Source organism: Podarcis gaigeae (genome assembly GCF_964106915.1).
Source record: "Podarcis gaigeae genome assembly, chromosome: 6".
Lineage (NCBI taxonomy): Eukaryota > Metazoa > Chordata > Lepidosauria > Squamata > Lacertidae > Podarcis > Podarcis gaigeae.
Window position 1 is genome coordinate 22,703,653 of NC_139682.1, and position 15,759 is coordinate 22,719,411.

The 15,759-nt window shown below is 42.3% G+C and overlaps 1 protein-coding gene across 1 annotated transcript; it reads left to right on the top strand.

Moving 5' to 3' along the window:
* The first annotated feature begins 717 nt into the window (after nt 1-717).
* Nucleotides 718-14,147, top strand: YWHAB (tyrosine 3-monooxygenase/tryptophan 5-monooxygenase activation protein beta). Its single transcript, XM_083746348.1, has 6 exons — nt 718-1,252; nt 8,479-8,780; nt 9,327-9,450; nt 11,266-11,429; nt 11,804-11,899; nt 12,320-14,147. Exons 2-6 carry the CDS (start codon nt 8,487-8,489, stop codon nt 12,374-12,376), a joined length of 735 nt encoding a protein of 244 aa, XP_083602474.1. The 5' UTR covers nt 718-1,252; nt 8,479-8,486; the 3' UTR covers nt 12,377-14,147.
* The last annotated feature ends 1,612 nt before the right edge of the window (nt 14,148-15,759 follow it).

The window sequence follows — 15,759 nt, forward strand, 5'->3', positions numbered from 1 at the left end:
TTGCCACCGCTGCCCCAAATGCATTTAGTTGGAGGTGCCAGGGATTGAAGCGGAAGCCTTCTGCATGCAAGACACACACTCTGGTTTGGAAATGAGTAATAATAATAATTATTATTATTTATTATTTATACCCTGCCCATCTAGCTGGGTTTCCCCAGCCACTCTGGGCGGCTTCCAACAAAACACTAAAATACAATAACCTATTAAACATTAAAAGCTTCCCTAAACAGGGCTGCCTTCAGATGTCTTCTAAAGGTTTGCTAGTTATTTTTCTCTTTGACATCTGGTGGGAGGGCGTTCCACAGGGTGGGTGCCACTATCGAGAAGGCCCTCCACCTGCTTCCCTGAGTCGGTCCATCGAGCTCCCTGTTGTCCCCTCTGGTTGTCAGCAGCAAGGTATCACGCAAGGCTATCACGCAAGGGAGGCTCCCAGCCCTACCTCCCAGCGGTGCCAGGACTGAACCTGCAACACTTCTGCCCCCTACCACCGAGCTGCAGCCCTTCCCTTGAGGGCGATCGCTGAAGGGCCGCGCGCACGACCTTCTGCCCGCCCCACGCAAGCCGCTGCGAGGTTCAGAGCAGAACGCGCCAAAGCGGAAGCTACCATTAGGAGTGGAGGCGGGGTGGGGTGGGGTTGGATGGGCGCCATGTGCGGAGAAGAGGGAGAGAATACACCTCTCCGATTGTTCCCTATGCAATGATCCCTTTCCTTGCCCACCTCCTGCCTCTGAGCGGACCCCGCACCTGGCTGACACGGCACCAGGAAGACAGGGCAGAACGGGGGGGGGAGGGGAAGCATCGCCGTAGGAGGAAGCGGAGTGTGTCCGTGCGCGTGCGTGTATGGGTGGCGGGGAGCGTCGCTTCCCTCTCTGCCTCCCAAAACTGGGCCTGGAAGCCGTTGGCCTGTTGCCATGGCTACCGAGCGGCATCCTCCCAACCCACTCCGCTCCGCGGCCCTGGCAGTCCAATAGGGGAAGCGGTAGACGCCGCGGGGAGTTGGGCGAGAGAGAGAGAGAGAGAGAGAGAGAGAAGACAGAGGGGGGGGGAGGGAGGGAAGGAGGAAGGCGTGTCCGTGGCGGAAAGGGCGTGGCCCCGGCGCCGGAAGTGCCTGCAGGAGCCGCAGGGTGTGTATCTCTGTGGTGAAAAGAGCGGAGCGGTCTGCCGCGCGCCTAGAGACGCCTCATTCCTCCCGGGGGACAACGACTCTTTTCGGAGGCCTGTGAGCCGCCTTCTCCTCCGCCTTAGCCGTCAGGTGAGCGGGTCTTCCCGCCGGAATCCCCTCCCCCACCCGGGCCCGAGTCGCGCGTGCAGCTGCCCTTCCCCGCCCCCACACGCAGCGGGGTGGGGGGGAGAGAAAGAGGGCAGAGCCGAGGTCTCCCCCGCCCCTCCCTCCCTCCCTCCCTGCCCCCTTCCTTCCCTTCCCCAGCTGCTTTCGGAAGCGAGGAAGGGGCTGCCTCCGGCTCGGCTCTTCCGGAGAGAGGCCTGAGGAAGGCCGCGGAACCGCCACAGCCGCCGCCGCCTTTCGGTCCTGAGGCGACACCCCACCTACGCGGCGGGCTGAGGGCACGGGCAGCAGCCACTCCTTGGCAGCGGGGCTCTCGCCTCCCCCCCCCCCTTCACCTCGCCCCCTTTCCCGCTCCAGGGTCTCCGCCCGGTGGCGTCACCTCGCCTGCCAGCGGCCCCGCCGTAGCTGAGTCACCACCTTCTGCCCGGGGCTGGGCGGGCTCACCTGTCCGGAACGAGCCAGAGGTGGGGCTGCTCGCTTTTTTAGCCGCGCTTCTGGCGAAATGGCCTCCTCCACCACTACCATTCCGGCTCCCGCAGGGTTCAAATCGCCCTTGCGGCCAGGGAAGTGGGCGGGGTGCCCCCTCCCCCCTTTTTTATAAAAACAAACCACACACTTGCACAATCCAGCCTTTGGGGCTTTGCCCACCTGAAAAGATGGGATTTTCAATGCCAAAGCAGCTTTAAATAAGCTCACCTGGAAGCAAACCTTATGGGCTTCCACCGCTTATGACTACAGGCTTGGTCCCTTTTCTACATGAATGTTGATCCACCCCTTGCAACTACATACGATTTCTCCTTGCTAAAATAGTCTTGATTTCTTCCTTTCATTCCTTGTATTTTATTTTTAAACGGTGTGAGATGAATAGCATTTGCTTTTTCAGAATACCTGTTCAAGTGGTGAGGTGCCAAATGGCCGGCTGGCTAACACTAGTAGTTTGATGGCGCTTTTAGGGAATAGTAGTTCTTACTGGTTAGCTATACTGAAACCTCAGTGGCAGCTCTGTTGGGGAAATAGTAACTAACCATTGTTTGGTTGCAGCATCTTTACCCTGCCACTTAATGAAGAAAGCTTTTAAGAGTGGCTTACAAAAATCCCTGTTACTCCCTTTTTGGCTGCTGCCAAACTTACCTGATGCACCAAATTTGAATCTGAGCTCTAAAACCCTTTATGTCAAAAAATTAGTTATGTTTGTAATTAAGATAATATGTGTGTGACCAACATAAAAATCTTATTCAAAAAAATTTGTGTATCATACTTTGAATATAATGAATGTGTGGGTGGGTCTTGCACATACAGTGGTACCTCTGGTTGCGAACAGGATCCGTTCCGAAGGTCTGGCCGGATCCCGAGGTTTTTGCAACCCGAGGAGAAGCGGTAGACCGCTTCTGCACATACGCGCGCAGTGATAGACCACTTTTGCACATGCGTGTGCGGCAAAACACTTCCGGGTTTCCCGCTTTCACATCCTGAAGTTTACGTTACGCGAGGGTAACGTATCCCAAGGTGCAACTATAATTCTTTATATCACTATAATTGCATTCTAGTTTGAACTTAACTGCCTAGAACCACATTACTAATCCATTAAAAACAAAAACCGTGCTCCCTGCTAGCTTTCACCAACCCATCAATTCCATAGTAGAGATCCTTGAATGCAGTTGCTTAAATGCAGCTTGGTCTCTGTGTGAACAGGGTTATTAATCCAAGACTTACTTTTAGGAAGATGTAGAGAACACAACAGAATCTGAGAACATGGGCGAAAGGCAGGATATAAATGTACTTAAATCTATTGACTCCTAGAACTAGACACACATATATCAGCAGCTCTTTCCAACTCAATCTGGGATGGTAGAGCATTAGGAAGAGCAGTCACCATCACAAATCCAATGGGGAACCACCCTTAGAGGGTGTTCAATTCACTCTCCTCAGTGTCTTGATTAGTGAGAGGAAGTTGGCTTTTAACTTCTTCAGAATTCAATTCCTCCCTTGAACTTCACACACCTTTCTAGGGTTTTTGTGTGCCCCTACTCCCTACAGAAGGAGCCTAGAATTTGAGAATAACTTATTTAACCTAAATGGAAAGCCAGTGTTACCTAGGGTGCCTCTGCCATGGACTCATTGTCTAGCTGTGAGGGAGTTACTAGGGTGAATATAGTAAAGATTATAAAGTCCATTGCAAAATAGACATGCTGCACAATTAATAGTATGAGAGCTGGACCATAAAGAAGGCTGATCGCTGAAGAATTGATGCTTTTGAATTATGGTGCTGGAGGAGACTCTTGAGAGTCCCATGGGACTCTCAAGATGGATAGGTTGAAATCAGCCCTGAGTGCTCACTGGAAGGACAGATCCTGAAGCTGAGGCTTCAATACTTTGGCCACCTCATGAGAAGAAAAGACTCCCTGGAAAAGACCCTGATGCTGGGAAAGATTGAGGGCACAAGGAGAAGGGGACGACGAGATGGTTGCACAGTGTTCTCGAAGCTACCAACATGAGTTTGACCAAGCTGCGGGAGGTAGTGGAAGACAGGAGTGCCTGGCGTGCTCTGGTCCATGGGGTCACGAAGAGCCGGAAAGTACTAAACAACAACAACAACAACAAGCACGTTCTAAAATTAGTTAAGGCAGCTCATTTTTTAAAACATTCTAAATGACAAATAAAATGATTGATGCTTAAAAAAATATAAAAGATGCAATATTTAATTAAAAGTATGCTGGTAGAAAACAGTGTTCCATGCCTGCTAAAGGACAGGCATTGATTGACTCAGGTGTGCCTCTCTGGAAAGGCTTTTTCACAATCTAGGTGCCACTAGGGAAAAAGCTCTCTCTTGTGCACATACATCACACATCAGTACAGCTAGGTGACACAGAGGAGGCCACCAAAGTTAAACAGATTTCTCAGAAATTTGAATGGGAGCAGGTGATTCTGTAGATACCATAGTCCTAGGCCACTTCAGGTCATTAAAGGTTGCATTGATATAAGCATACTGACATTTTTTAGTATGCTTGATAAAGCCTATAAGTCAGCTTACTGTTGTGAGTGACCTTGCTGTAGCTGCTTGTGGTAAAGATGAATTAATATCAGCATGGTTGGGAGCTCTTTAAAAATGAACAGGAAATGAAATATTGGGAAGTTAAAAATTACATAGTAAAATCTCCCAATATGAAGATTATTACAATATATATATATTATTATTATAAAAAGATGACATTTCATTTATGGTCTTAGGGTAGTAATCCAACTAAGTCATACTGAGAGTAGTAGATCCATTGAAATAAATGTATTTAAATTACTCATGCCTAACTTAAGATCATTTCATTGGGTGGTAACTTTCAGCTTTAATGGAAATGTATCCAAATAATGGTCACAATGACCTGAACATTCTTTTCATTAAGATGGTGTTGCATGCATGGAAAGAAGGTGATCAATTGTTCCTAAGGTCCAGTACAACATAGTCTTACAGTCCATATTGGCAAATGTCATTGAGTAATCGGTATAATAGTGGCCAGTGTTCTTCACCAGGCTGTAGTCAACATAAAAGACCACACATCAGCTATGTGCAAGAAACCTATTGCAAATAGATATACTGAGTTTTTGCTATGATATTGGAAGGGGCTTCAGGGACATAGTGTTCTGTACCCTCTGAAAAGTAACCACCAGCTGTGCTGCCTGCTGGGAGAGCATTCACATAATCCACAATATCTGTCAATACTGTAGTTGCTCTTGCGTCAGCATGTCTGTGACTGAATTATAAAGGAAGTTCCCCCCACCCAAACTGCCTTCAGAAAGCTACTGGTTTCCTGAATTTTAAGATGAAAGTTTTAGAACTGGAGTGTTGCTGTGGAGCTTTCTCTCTCTTTTTCCTTCTTTGGTTGTAGCAGGTAACAATTTTCTCAGAACAAATCTATTCCAATTTTAGTTTAAAACCCATTTTGGTCACCTGCAGCTCTTGTTTGAAGTGTAAATATGATGGGAGAGAGATTGCCACCCTTATTATTTAAGATGGATTGAAGATGGCTTTTTTTAAGACAAGAGAATTTGAAGCATCCCCCCCCCCCTCCTTTGGTGGTGTGGAAAGCTAGTAATGACAACTTCATTTTATGAATGTCTCTTAAGTGGTTTAATTAGAGCTAGTTAAAAATTAACCAAAAAATATCTGTCACTTTTCTGCATTAAAAACTGTACCCATGTCATTTGAAACACTTCATGCTAGTGTGTTTCCATTTTACTATATTAAGCTAGTCAGATACTTCTCTGCCAATTTCCCTTTTCTACAGTATTTAACTGTCATTATTTTGCATCTGTTTTGATGTCTTGTGTAGCTCATGGAAATTAGAAGCAACAGACTACAAGCAGCCATGAGTGGTGTCTTTATAATTGCAATTCCAAACTGTGACTTACCTCAAAGATCCTTCAGTACTAATTGAGTAACCTTGGAACAGCTTCTGTTGTTACTTGCACTTTCCAGTGGTTTTCACTGATTTTTCTCGGATGGAAACATATGAGAATCAGAAGTCTCCTTCAAAGTGCTAAAATCTTACATGTATTCTGTGTTCTCCATACGTAATCGGTACCCAGGATTGTCTGGAGAATCATGCCAAATTTGGTAGATTTTCCTATGAGATAGTGCTTCTGTCATGGCACTGAATCTTTTGTTCAGAGATCCCTCTATAACTTCCCCCTTTTCCAAGCTCCCTCATAGTGACCACAGAGCATTCATCTCTTGTCTCAACAAGGTAAGCAATGAAGAAAATTCAAACTGTTCCTTTGTTCATGTAGACTCAGACAGATTGCTCACATACTTGAGAGAACATGTCTCCTGAAAGGAATGAATTCAAACATAAAGAACTTTAACATGCCCTATTAAGACAGTTCTAAATACTTTGGGCAAGATAACTTCTTCATGCAATGGGACTTCATCTTCCTTTGCATACCCCCAAAACCTGCTCTGGAAGATCCTCCACCCCCTGGAGCTTGGAAGGTGTATAGGTGCTGCGTGAGGTGGTGGATGAAGGTTAAGTATTGTTGCATTTCTGTTTGTGCACAGAAATGCTTGATGCAACCATATGGTAGCAAATTTTCCATCAAGGCAAGTTAGCAAGTGTGAGTAAAAGTTTTAAAGCTTTATGTTGAATTTTTAAAAAGTTGGAATGTTTTTATAGCCTTAAGAATGAAATCTGCTTGAGCCGACACATCAGAGTCCAGGTATTTATTGCACTTGAGAAGATAGTGTATAAGAGCAGTTGTCATCTTATTGCATATTGTGTTAAACTGGTGGCTATCTGCAATTGAGAGTTTGGCTCTCAGGAGTCTTAAAGAGGTGTAGGTTCTTTGTGCCCCCGTCACCAGCTTTGAAAATGACTATCCAGGTATTCAGTTCCCTCCAGATAGAGAGACATGCTGTACCTGTCAGGCAAGAATGAGGGTTTTCCCCACATGACTAAGTTTAAAATCTAGAAATAACATTAATTGCTTGTAAGCAATTAACATGCAGATATTTTTTTTTAAAAAAAAGCTGCCGCAGGGCTTTCTGAATAAGGATGAGGACTGTGTGTGTTTAATCCTTCCTCACTGTTGTGATCCCACTATAAATCTATCCTCACCCAAGCTGCTATTAGCCCTAGGAGGGAAGCTCCCATTGGTGTCAATGGGAGCTTTCCTCTGGGAGCTAACAACAATGTATGTTTTGTGTTTGGGGGGAAGTGTTGGGGTCGTGTCCAAAAAGCGGTTAATCCCTATTCATTTTTGTTTCAATCCAGCTCATCAAACCCTGCATCAACTGTTTAAATCAGTCTTTCTGAACCTTTGGTCCATGGATGATGTTGGACTACAACTCGCCTCTTCCTTGACTACTGGTCCTGCTAGCTAGGGATCATTGGAGCTGTAGCCCATCAACATTCAGGGACCCAAGGTTGAGAAAGGCTGGTTTAAATGTTTAAAAAGGTTGCATTAATTGCTTACATGAAATTGATGCTGCATGTAGTACAGTGTTAGTTCATTCAGCCCATCACTCTTGTCTTGCACTACAGTGATATTTCCATTCCCCATAATCCTGTACTTTTCTCCTAGGGCATGTTATTTCTCTTTAATTCTGAAGTGCCATTATACTTGCACATATTCCCTTCAATAAATTGATTTACCTTCTGAAGGGGTTGGTTTTTTTTTTTGTGGGGAAGAGGTAATGCATACTCCTAAGGAAACAGTTCTTGTTTCTAATGAAAAGAAACCTAATAACAATGCTGGTGTTGCAAATTCAGCAGGGAATCCTGTGAGCGGGAAATTGCTGAGAAGGGCAGACACTTGCAAAGTGTTAGATAATGATTTATAAGAAGTGTAGTATTGTACTTTGTAATGGTCTTGGATAAAATTCTGCAGTGGTAGTGTGTGAAATGGTATTCAACTATGACAACTGCTAAACCTTCCAAATTTGGTCCAGCGCGGAGCTCCTGAGAACCAGTCGATCATCATTCCATTTCATTGCTCTGGTGCTGGAAAATGACCTTGTTGCTTGCTGCAAAGGAGCAAGGAGCAAGTCTTTAGGTGTTCTCTGCAGGGGTTGCTTTTAGGTTGAAGGGGGAAGTGAGCCTACACACAGATACTTGTATCCCATTTGAAGGGCTGCCTTGTTAGTTTATTCTCATACAAATGTAGCCATTGGCTATTGTTCTGTTTAGTGGCAGTTGGGTAAAGCTATCCGAGCTCAGTATCATTTGCCTCACAAAGGATACATCTAAGTATATTGTGGCACAATCTTCTGTAGAGATTAAAATAGAAATAGTTGTGTACTTGGCGCCATTAGATGTAGTCAGATATGGCTATCCCAGAATAATATGGTGTATATACAATCATTCCCAAAATCATTCCCAGAATTTTACAGAGGATCAGTGACAGGCAGGAGATCAGTTCATAAAACACTCATAGATGTTACATCCCAGCACAAGACTCTTCCTTTTGTTATTTTGAAAGGGCCACACTCTACTACCCTATTATATTGGTGGATTTGTAAACTTACTTCTATGTCAATAGTACTGGAATCTTCCCTTGTCGTCACTTTGGAATAACCCACATCCTGATGGTTTACTCTCAGATTTACTGTATTTTATGGCTATCAAATCATAGTCTGCTGGAGAAAATTGAGCTGCAGGAAATAAACATTCCTTTTCTGCTCTTGTCCCCCCCCCCCCTCTTTTTAGGAACAAACATGGATAAAAGTGAGTTGGTACAGAAGGCCAAACTTGCTGAGCAGGCAGAGCGCTATGATGATATGGCTGCTGCCATGAAGGCTGTCACTGAGCAGGGACATGAGCTGTCCAATGAAGAAAGGAATCTACTCTCTGTTGCCTACAAGAACGTGGTTGGTGCCCGTCGCTCTTCGTGGCGTGTCATCTCCAGCATTGAACAGAAGACGGAAAGAAATGAGAAGAAACAGCAGATGGGAAGAGAATATCGTGAGAAGATTGAGGCTGAACTGAAGGACATCTGCAATGATGTTCTGGTAATAGTCTAGTAGGAATATAGCAGCATTTGTTAAGGAGCTCCATCTGCTGGGAAGCTTCTGAGCTCAAGGCAGGAGCACAGTTTCATCGCTTAAGGATCTACTTTGGTCCAACAGCCAAAGATCCTTGCTTTGTAATTAGTTGTTTATATGCTAGGTGTAGAAAATTATTTTTATTTGATACTTGATAGACTATGTGTACACTTGTATGGACCAAACCTATAAACAACACAAAACATATATAAACCTCTCTTCTCTAATCTAGCCAATGAATTAAAGAAATGTGACCTTGTATATAAAGCCACCAGAGTCTCATCTCCAAAGTTTTTTTAAAAAAGAAGCTTGGTGCCTCCTGATCTTCTAAATGTTGCTCAACCACAACTTTCATCATTCCTGGTCATTGGCCATGCTGGGTGGGGCTATGCTAGAGGATGTAGTTCAGCAACAACTGGAAGGCTTTAGGTTAGGCCCTCATATTGTAGATGTACACATAAAGGAGATCAGTTGAAGAAAATGTGTGCAACCTTGTGATTATATGTCTTTCAGGAACTGCTGGATAAGTACCTTATTGCTAATGCCACACAGCCAGAAAGCAAAGTCTTCTATTTGAAAATGAAAGGAGATTACTACAGATACCTTTCAGAAGTGGCATCTGGAGAAAGCAAGCAAAGTAGGTGGTTACCTTAAAATCAGAAGCCTTTCTTAATGATTCCCTACAAGAGCTGTGTGTGGTATTATTAAACTGTTTCTTGATCTCACAATAAATTTGTCTCAGTATTCTGAGAATATCAGATGTTCTTAATGCAAAGGAATAGGGAAAAGAACCAGTGGCTTCCAGTTGTATTCAACCATAAGGTGGTTGACTACCATGGATGGGCCAGGTTGAAAGGATTGCTGTTGCAGGATACTTGTTTTTAGTATCTCCAACTTGACTAGAGGTTACTAAAAGGAGGTAACAGCAAATCACAAGGAATGGGTGTTCTGAATTCTTCCATTAAGACAGCAGTTCCCTCTAGGTGAAGACACATACATTGGATTTAGGAGCTGAATATGTCTACAATATACACAGAAATTAAAATTTTCTAGTGTTGTAAATTATTTCATGAAAATCTTCCTACTACACATTTTGAGTAAGTAAAGCTTTTTTAAAAGCATTTCACTCATTCCAAGAAAGAAAATATTCCATAGGAGTTGTCCCCCCAATGTTCCCTAAATTTCCCATTGAAAAGAAATCTTTAGGGGGGGGTCCTCTTTTTTCCATTTACTTTTTTCCAGGCCTTTACATCTCTGCTGCAACTGAATGCAAAGCCTCCTAATGGAACCTCTGATCACAAGGAAAGATGTGGGAAGTTCCCTTTCAGAAGTGTGGGAAGCAGAAAGTATAAGTTGCTTGTACTTATCTTGACTATAAAGTCACAGTTTGTACCTGCATCTTATTTAATTAATCTGTAGTCACAGATGCTGGATCTGTGTGCATTAAAACCTTAGATGGTCTATGAATTGGTTGTTAAACAAATATGTCTGTGCCTCATACCAGGTTAGTGGCATTTCACCATTTAGCCTACTCTTGCTATAGATTTTTTGTTTTTGCTTCCCCCCAATAATCTTTGTAGTGTTCTTGGAAGATCACCAAATATAGAACCCTGTAAAGTTTTTAAATATAGGGATCATGTTCAAATGTTACTATACAGTATTAACTAATATGTGACACAACTTATAGCTACAATAGAATTTCTAGACACAATCAAATTTGGTTCTGTATCAAATAGCTAAGATAGAAAAGGAAATGTTTTACAGCTAGGTTCATGTGATATCCACATATAAGCTGTTAGGCCATACTCTTTGTAGAATGTCATATTTATAATTGCCCCCCCCCCCAATATTAAATGTGTGTGTATTTAATCTAAGGTTTTATTGTTTAGGATGCACTGAAATGCAGCGATACTTGCAAAATTTATTCCTCTACTACAAAGAAGGCTCTGGTAGTTCTATGCCCCCGCCCTCATGGCCTTGATAGGCTGCTACTTTGACAACATTTTTTCTTCATGTATTTTCCCATCATATCAACACTGACAAACCAGTCAATGTAATGACCCTGAGGACAAGCTAGCTAATTCTAAGGAAAGACAGTATTTCCTGAGTTGGAGTTGCTCTCACTCTGAGCTTTGGTTGTTGCCAGTGACTATGCATAGCCAAATCTTGCCACACAGTGTCCCTGCTGCTAGGTAGAAGATGACCAGTCTTAAAGCAAACTGGTGCTGAAGCAGCAGCTGATTTTAGCTGTGAACAAGTACAAAAAAGGTAACATTTCAGCAGTCTTTTGGGAAACATTTCAGGCTCCTAAAAATACTGTTTTTGTGTGTAACAAAATGTTCACTACAGATCACTGTTCAGCCCTATTCTATGCAGGCACCTGTGTAAATGTTTCTGACTTGGAGTTGGCCATGTCAGGAAATATTAAAATTATCACCATCTTTTCTTGCAGCAACTGTAGCAAATTCTCAGCAAGCATATCAGGAAGCATTTGAAATCAGCAAGAAAGAGATGCAACCAACACATCCTATTCGACTTGGTCTGGCACTTAATTTCTCTGTGTTCTACTATGAGATACTAAACTCACCAGAGAAAGCCTGCAGTCTGGCAAAGACGGTAAATAGACTTAATATTGTCAAGAATGTTTATGGGGAAACAAATTTGAGATACACATTGAGCAGTTGTGAATGGAACTAGAAACGTATGGCTTAATAAAGCATGTTGGAGAGCTCTAGGAGATCTTTTATATTATTCAGAAGAAAGATTAATTATTAAGTTAAAATAACACCCTTGAAATTAGAGGTGACACTTTTATATTCTAAGGAAGTCTGTCTTGGGTCTTAACCTGGATGAACACAAATGTAATGTTACGCGTTTTTCGTCACTTAGCCAGCCCTATCTGTGCTTGGAAATTGAATAGGTTAAACAGTCTTAAGGCAGGAAGGATCAGAAGCAGAATAAAGTGAATTAATTATTTGAATTTGGTTTAGGCATTTGATGAAGCAATAGCTGAACTGGACACACTGAATGAAGAATCTTACAAAGATAGTACTCTGATTATGCAGCTACTTAGAGATAACCTTACTGTAAGTATTCCTTCGAAAAGCTGGCTACACTTTAAATGATGCAATGTTTTATAATTTTAAGTCTTGCCATCCCACAAATAGTTGATAATTGCACCCTTACAAACTATTTTGAATGTAGCACAAAGTTAGTTCCATATGAAAGAATGACTGCTGTCAGCATTGTGTGTGTGGAGCAGTCATACCTGTAATGGAAAACTAGCCAAATGCCCTTATCAGGCAGCTAACAAATTTGTGTGTTACCTGCAGGCTTCATGTACTCATTGTTTAACTTCATCTAATCCCCAGTGTTTAGTTCATCATTCATTAACTCTTCCACTCAAATAATACTGCTCTACTGAAACAAATTGCCCCACTACTCCTTTCCAGACCAATGTAATTACTGCATGCTTTCAGCATAAACATGTTTGTATTTTCTTACAGCTATGGACATCGGAAAACCAGGGAGATGAAGGGGAAGCTGGGGAGGGCGAGAACTAATGGCTGTCACGCTTCACTATATGTTCAATGTCACTCTGTATCCTACACGTTATATCCCTTTGTGCGACAAGCAAAAAGAATAGTACATCGACTTCACAACCTCAACGTAGCAAACTGTCTGTGGGGTAAAAACAATTGGTTGGTGTTCTGTGTACATAAAATGGAGATCAATTGAGCAATGGCATTTTGAACCTTTCCTATTATGAACACTTACAATTATGATTACTGTGTTTATATTTTTTTTAACTGAACACTGTGATTATGGGTTTTGCGATTGCAGTTGACTTTACAAAACTCTAAATGATGGAAGAGTAGATATGAATCATGTAATTCATTGGAAAGATTATAATCTGGGATCAAAGTAGTCGAAGTACAATTCTGTTGTAAAGTTGTACAGAAAATTATAGAGCTTATATTGTGACACTGCAACATGGAAGGGAAACAATCTATTGTGTGGCATTCCAGTTCAGTAGTTCTCTTCTGTGAATTTAATAGGCACATTCATTCAGACATTTTTGTTTTTGAAATAATAATGCTGCACACACTGCTTTTCAGCCAAATGCTCATGTCAAACGTAAACATTTTCTGAGGCCTCAATTTAAAGCAGAGAAAAACGGCAGCCTAAGTTCCAGACTCTTAACAGTGGCAGAATACTGGGGCTTTGTCTATTGAAAAACAGCTCAGTCCTCTTTCTGTGGGCATCATCAAGCCCCTTCCCACAGCAATAAGTTAACATATTTACAATATGGACTATTCTTGGTAGTGAATTTTTAGAGCACTACCATGGAATTTCAACAGGATGTTTCTGTTTTTATGGCCTTATTAGTTGCTGGGTAGGCATGCTAAATAGAACTGTTTTCCCACTTTAAAATGCTAAACTCTTAATCTCCCTCCTCACTTCAGGGAGGAGGCCTGCCCCTTTGAAAAATCCGAAAGAGCTCTTCTTTGCATGGATTGCGTTCTCCCACCCAGTCCCATTCCGGCTTCAGTTTAAAGCCTGAGGTCCTTTGTGTATGCTGTTAAGTCCTTGATGATGGGAGCGGCTTAAATATGTTGGAATACAGGTCTCACTTAGATGCTGAAGGCTTGCCAGTGCTGCTGTAGTTCTCAGCTCTTGGCATCTGCCCACTCCTGCGTCACAATCAATATCCTTTTAAAAAGTTTTCCCATAGCTGCCTTAGGAATACAGACCATAAACATGCATATTAATTGTTAGCTTGAGATACTGAAATTCCAAACGTTCAATTGTTTATAAACCTGTCCAGTCAAATACCAGAATTCAATAGGAGTTGCATGAATAATGCAGAGGAAAGATTTGAATACTCACCCTTTTCAATCTTTTTAGTATCGTTCCTCTGCCTATAGCATTCCGCTTAGATCATAGAATCCATCTGTTCGTCTTTTCATCTGTCGCTGAAGAGAGAAATTCATGCACTGACTTCAAAATTCCCCTCTTACTAGCTGAGCAAATTGTGCAGTTATACTTGGCGCTTGATAAATGCGGTAGTGAATGTGGAACCGAGCCTGTCTGTATATCTGGTAGCTCTTTTTGCGTTGTTTCTACTGACCAGTATTTTGCCTAAAGTTTGCTTCTGTGACGGTTGTATTGCCTAGCACACACACACGTGGTTGTGAGAATAGTATAGCAAAAAGAAATACCTGGTTATTGATGTACTAGATTTGTGTATGTCTTTTAAAACAGTTCGAGTTTCACCTTACACAATCGGGAAAGTGTAAAAGAATTCAACGACAATAAAAAGTTTTATCAGTTGTGGTCTGTGGTTTTTTTTCTTTACACTTTTGTTTGTTACTGCCATGGCTGAATACTGTGGCGGTGGAATGACTGTGCTGTTTTATGTCTCATAGCTTGCTTAACTGCTAAAGCAGCCTGTAAGGTCTGCACCCCCCCACACACCAAAAAAACCCCACACCTCGTCACAACTGTATAGAGTTGGTCATTTCTGTTTCACAGGAAGAGTGAAAGAAGTCACCTTGTGCAAGGCTTTACAGCATCCAAGCCTATCTACCGGACATCTGCCTTCTTATAGACAATAGTGAATGATTTTGAATATCATAAAACATGCTGCATTATTCCTTATTAAAGTAGCATTGGGTTCTAGAAATAGTTTAGCTTCTAGAAAGGTTTTGACGTAACATTGAACAGAAATGGCTTCAAGTGGCCCTTGATTTCTTAGCTTTCTGACATGAAGCATGAATTCATATTATTCAAAAGCTACCTTCGTTATGAAATCCTTTAGGAATAAGGTTTGTCCCATAAGTACAAGTAGCTATGACCGGCGGCTGGTGCAAATAAAGCTTCATTCAGCTTGTAGGTGCAAGTGATTGAAGTGTCTAAATGGCACTATGTGGGTTGTGATTGTATTTAGAATAGCTCTGCTGCAGAAGTCTAAATTGTACTTCCTTTAGACTTTTGATTCTTTTCCATTATTAGAATAATATCTTATTCTGCCAGGTATTATTAGTACCACCAGCTCCAAGGTTCCTATTAGAAATACAGTGTGAGGGTCTAGTTTTCTGATGCACTTTGTAGTATCTTTAAAGGGATCTTTCCGATCTCTTTTATGAAAAGATGCTTGAACTCCCCCTGCAGAAAAAGTGCACGGGTTCTTTCAAATGGTAAGAAATGTAGCCAAAAGCAAGGACCCCTGTTCCTACAAAGACTAAGAAGGGCTCATCTAGGCTTCCTTTTGTGTCATGTTTCTAGGCACAGATTCAGGCTTTAAAGCTCTCTGTCCAAGCAGACTTTTTTTTTTTTGTCCCTGCCCTTTCCCTGGGAAAACCTGTGTTTTACCGCTGAATTGGAGCAAACAGGTTTTCTGCAGATTGCTGTTCACTTTATTCAGTGGAAAAACACAGGTGTTCCTGGGCAAAATGCCAAAATCAAAACTTTCAGAAGGGGTAGGTTACTTTTGTACTCTCCCAATGTGTTGAGTGCATGAAATTGGCACCAAACAGTAACACACTTCCTGCGCTACCATTTCAGAGTGCAGATAATGAGCTGTGTGTTTCAGTACTTCCTCATGAAGGAGACTCCATCTGTTTGGTTTAAAAGGCCAGGCTGAATCCTTCACTCTAATGTGCTTGTTTTGCATGCATAAAGGGTTGTTTTTAATTGAGCATTCAAAGATGCAGCCCTCCCAACTTGCAGCCTGAAATTGCACAGCTTACAAAAAGTGTGCTTTCAATTTCTGCAGAATGTAAGCTAGCCTTCCAGATACATTCCACAATTCGTTTGCTTGTTTCTGTATGTTGTTGGCTCATGCCCAAGTGTAGAGTACTTGTCTTAGAGCAGAAAGGTAAGAATGTGATAACTGCCTAAAACAGCTTTTCGTCTAGACAATGTGGAAAAGCAACTTGCTGCG

Excerpts from the sequence above, each read along its gene's own strand:
- YWHAB (XM_083746348.1), top strand. The coding sequence starts at position 8,487 with ATGGATAAAAGTGAGTTGGTACAGAAGGCCAAACTTGCTGAGCAGGCA. Across the intron at positions 9,451-11,265 it reads ATCTGGAGAAAGCAAGCAAA|CAACTGTAGCAAATTCTCAG; the intron begins GTAGGTGGTTAC and ends CTTTTCTTGCAG. Across the intron at positions 11,900-12,319 it reads TACTTAGAGATAACCTTACT|CTATGGACATCGGAAAACCA; the intron begins GTAAGTATTCCT and ends ATTTTCTTACAG.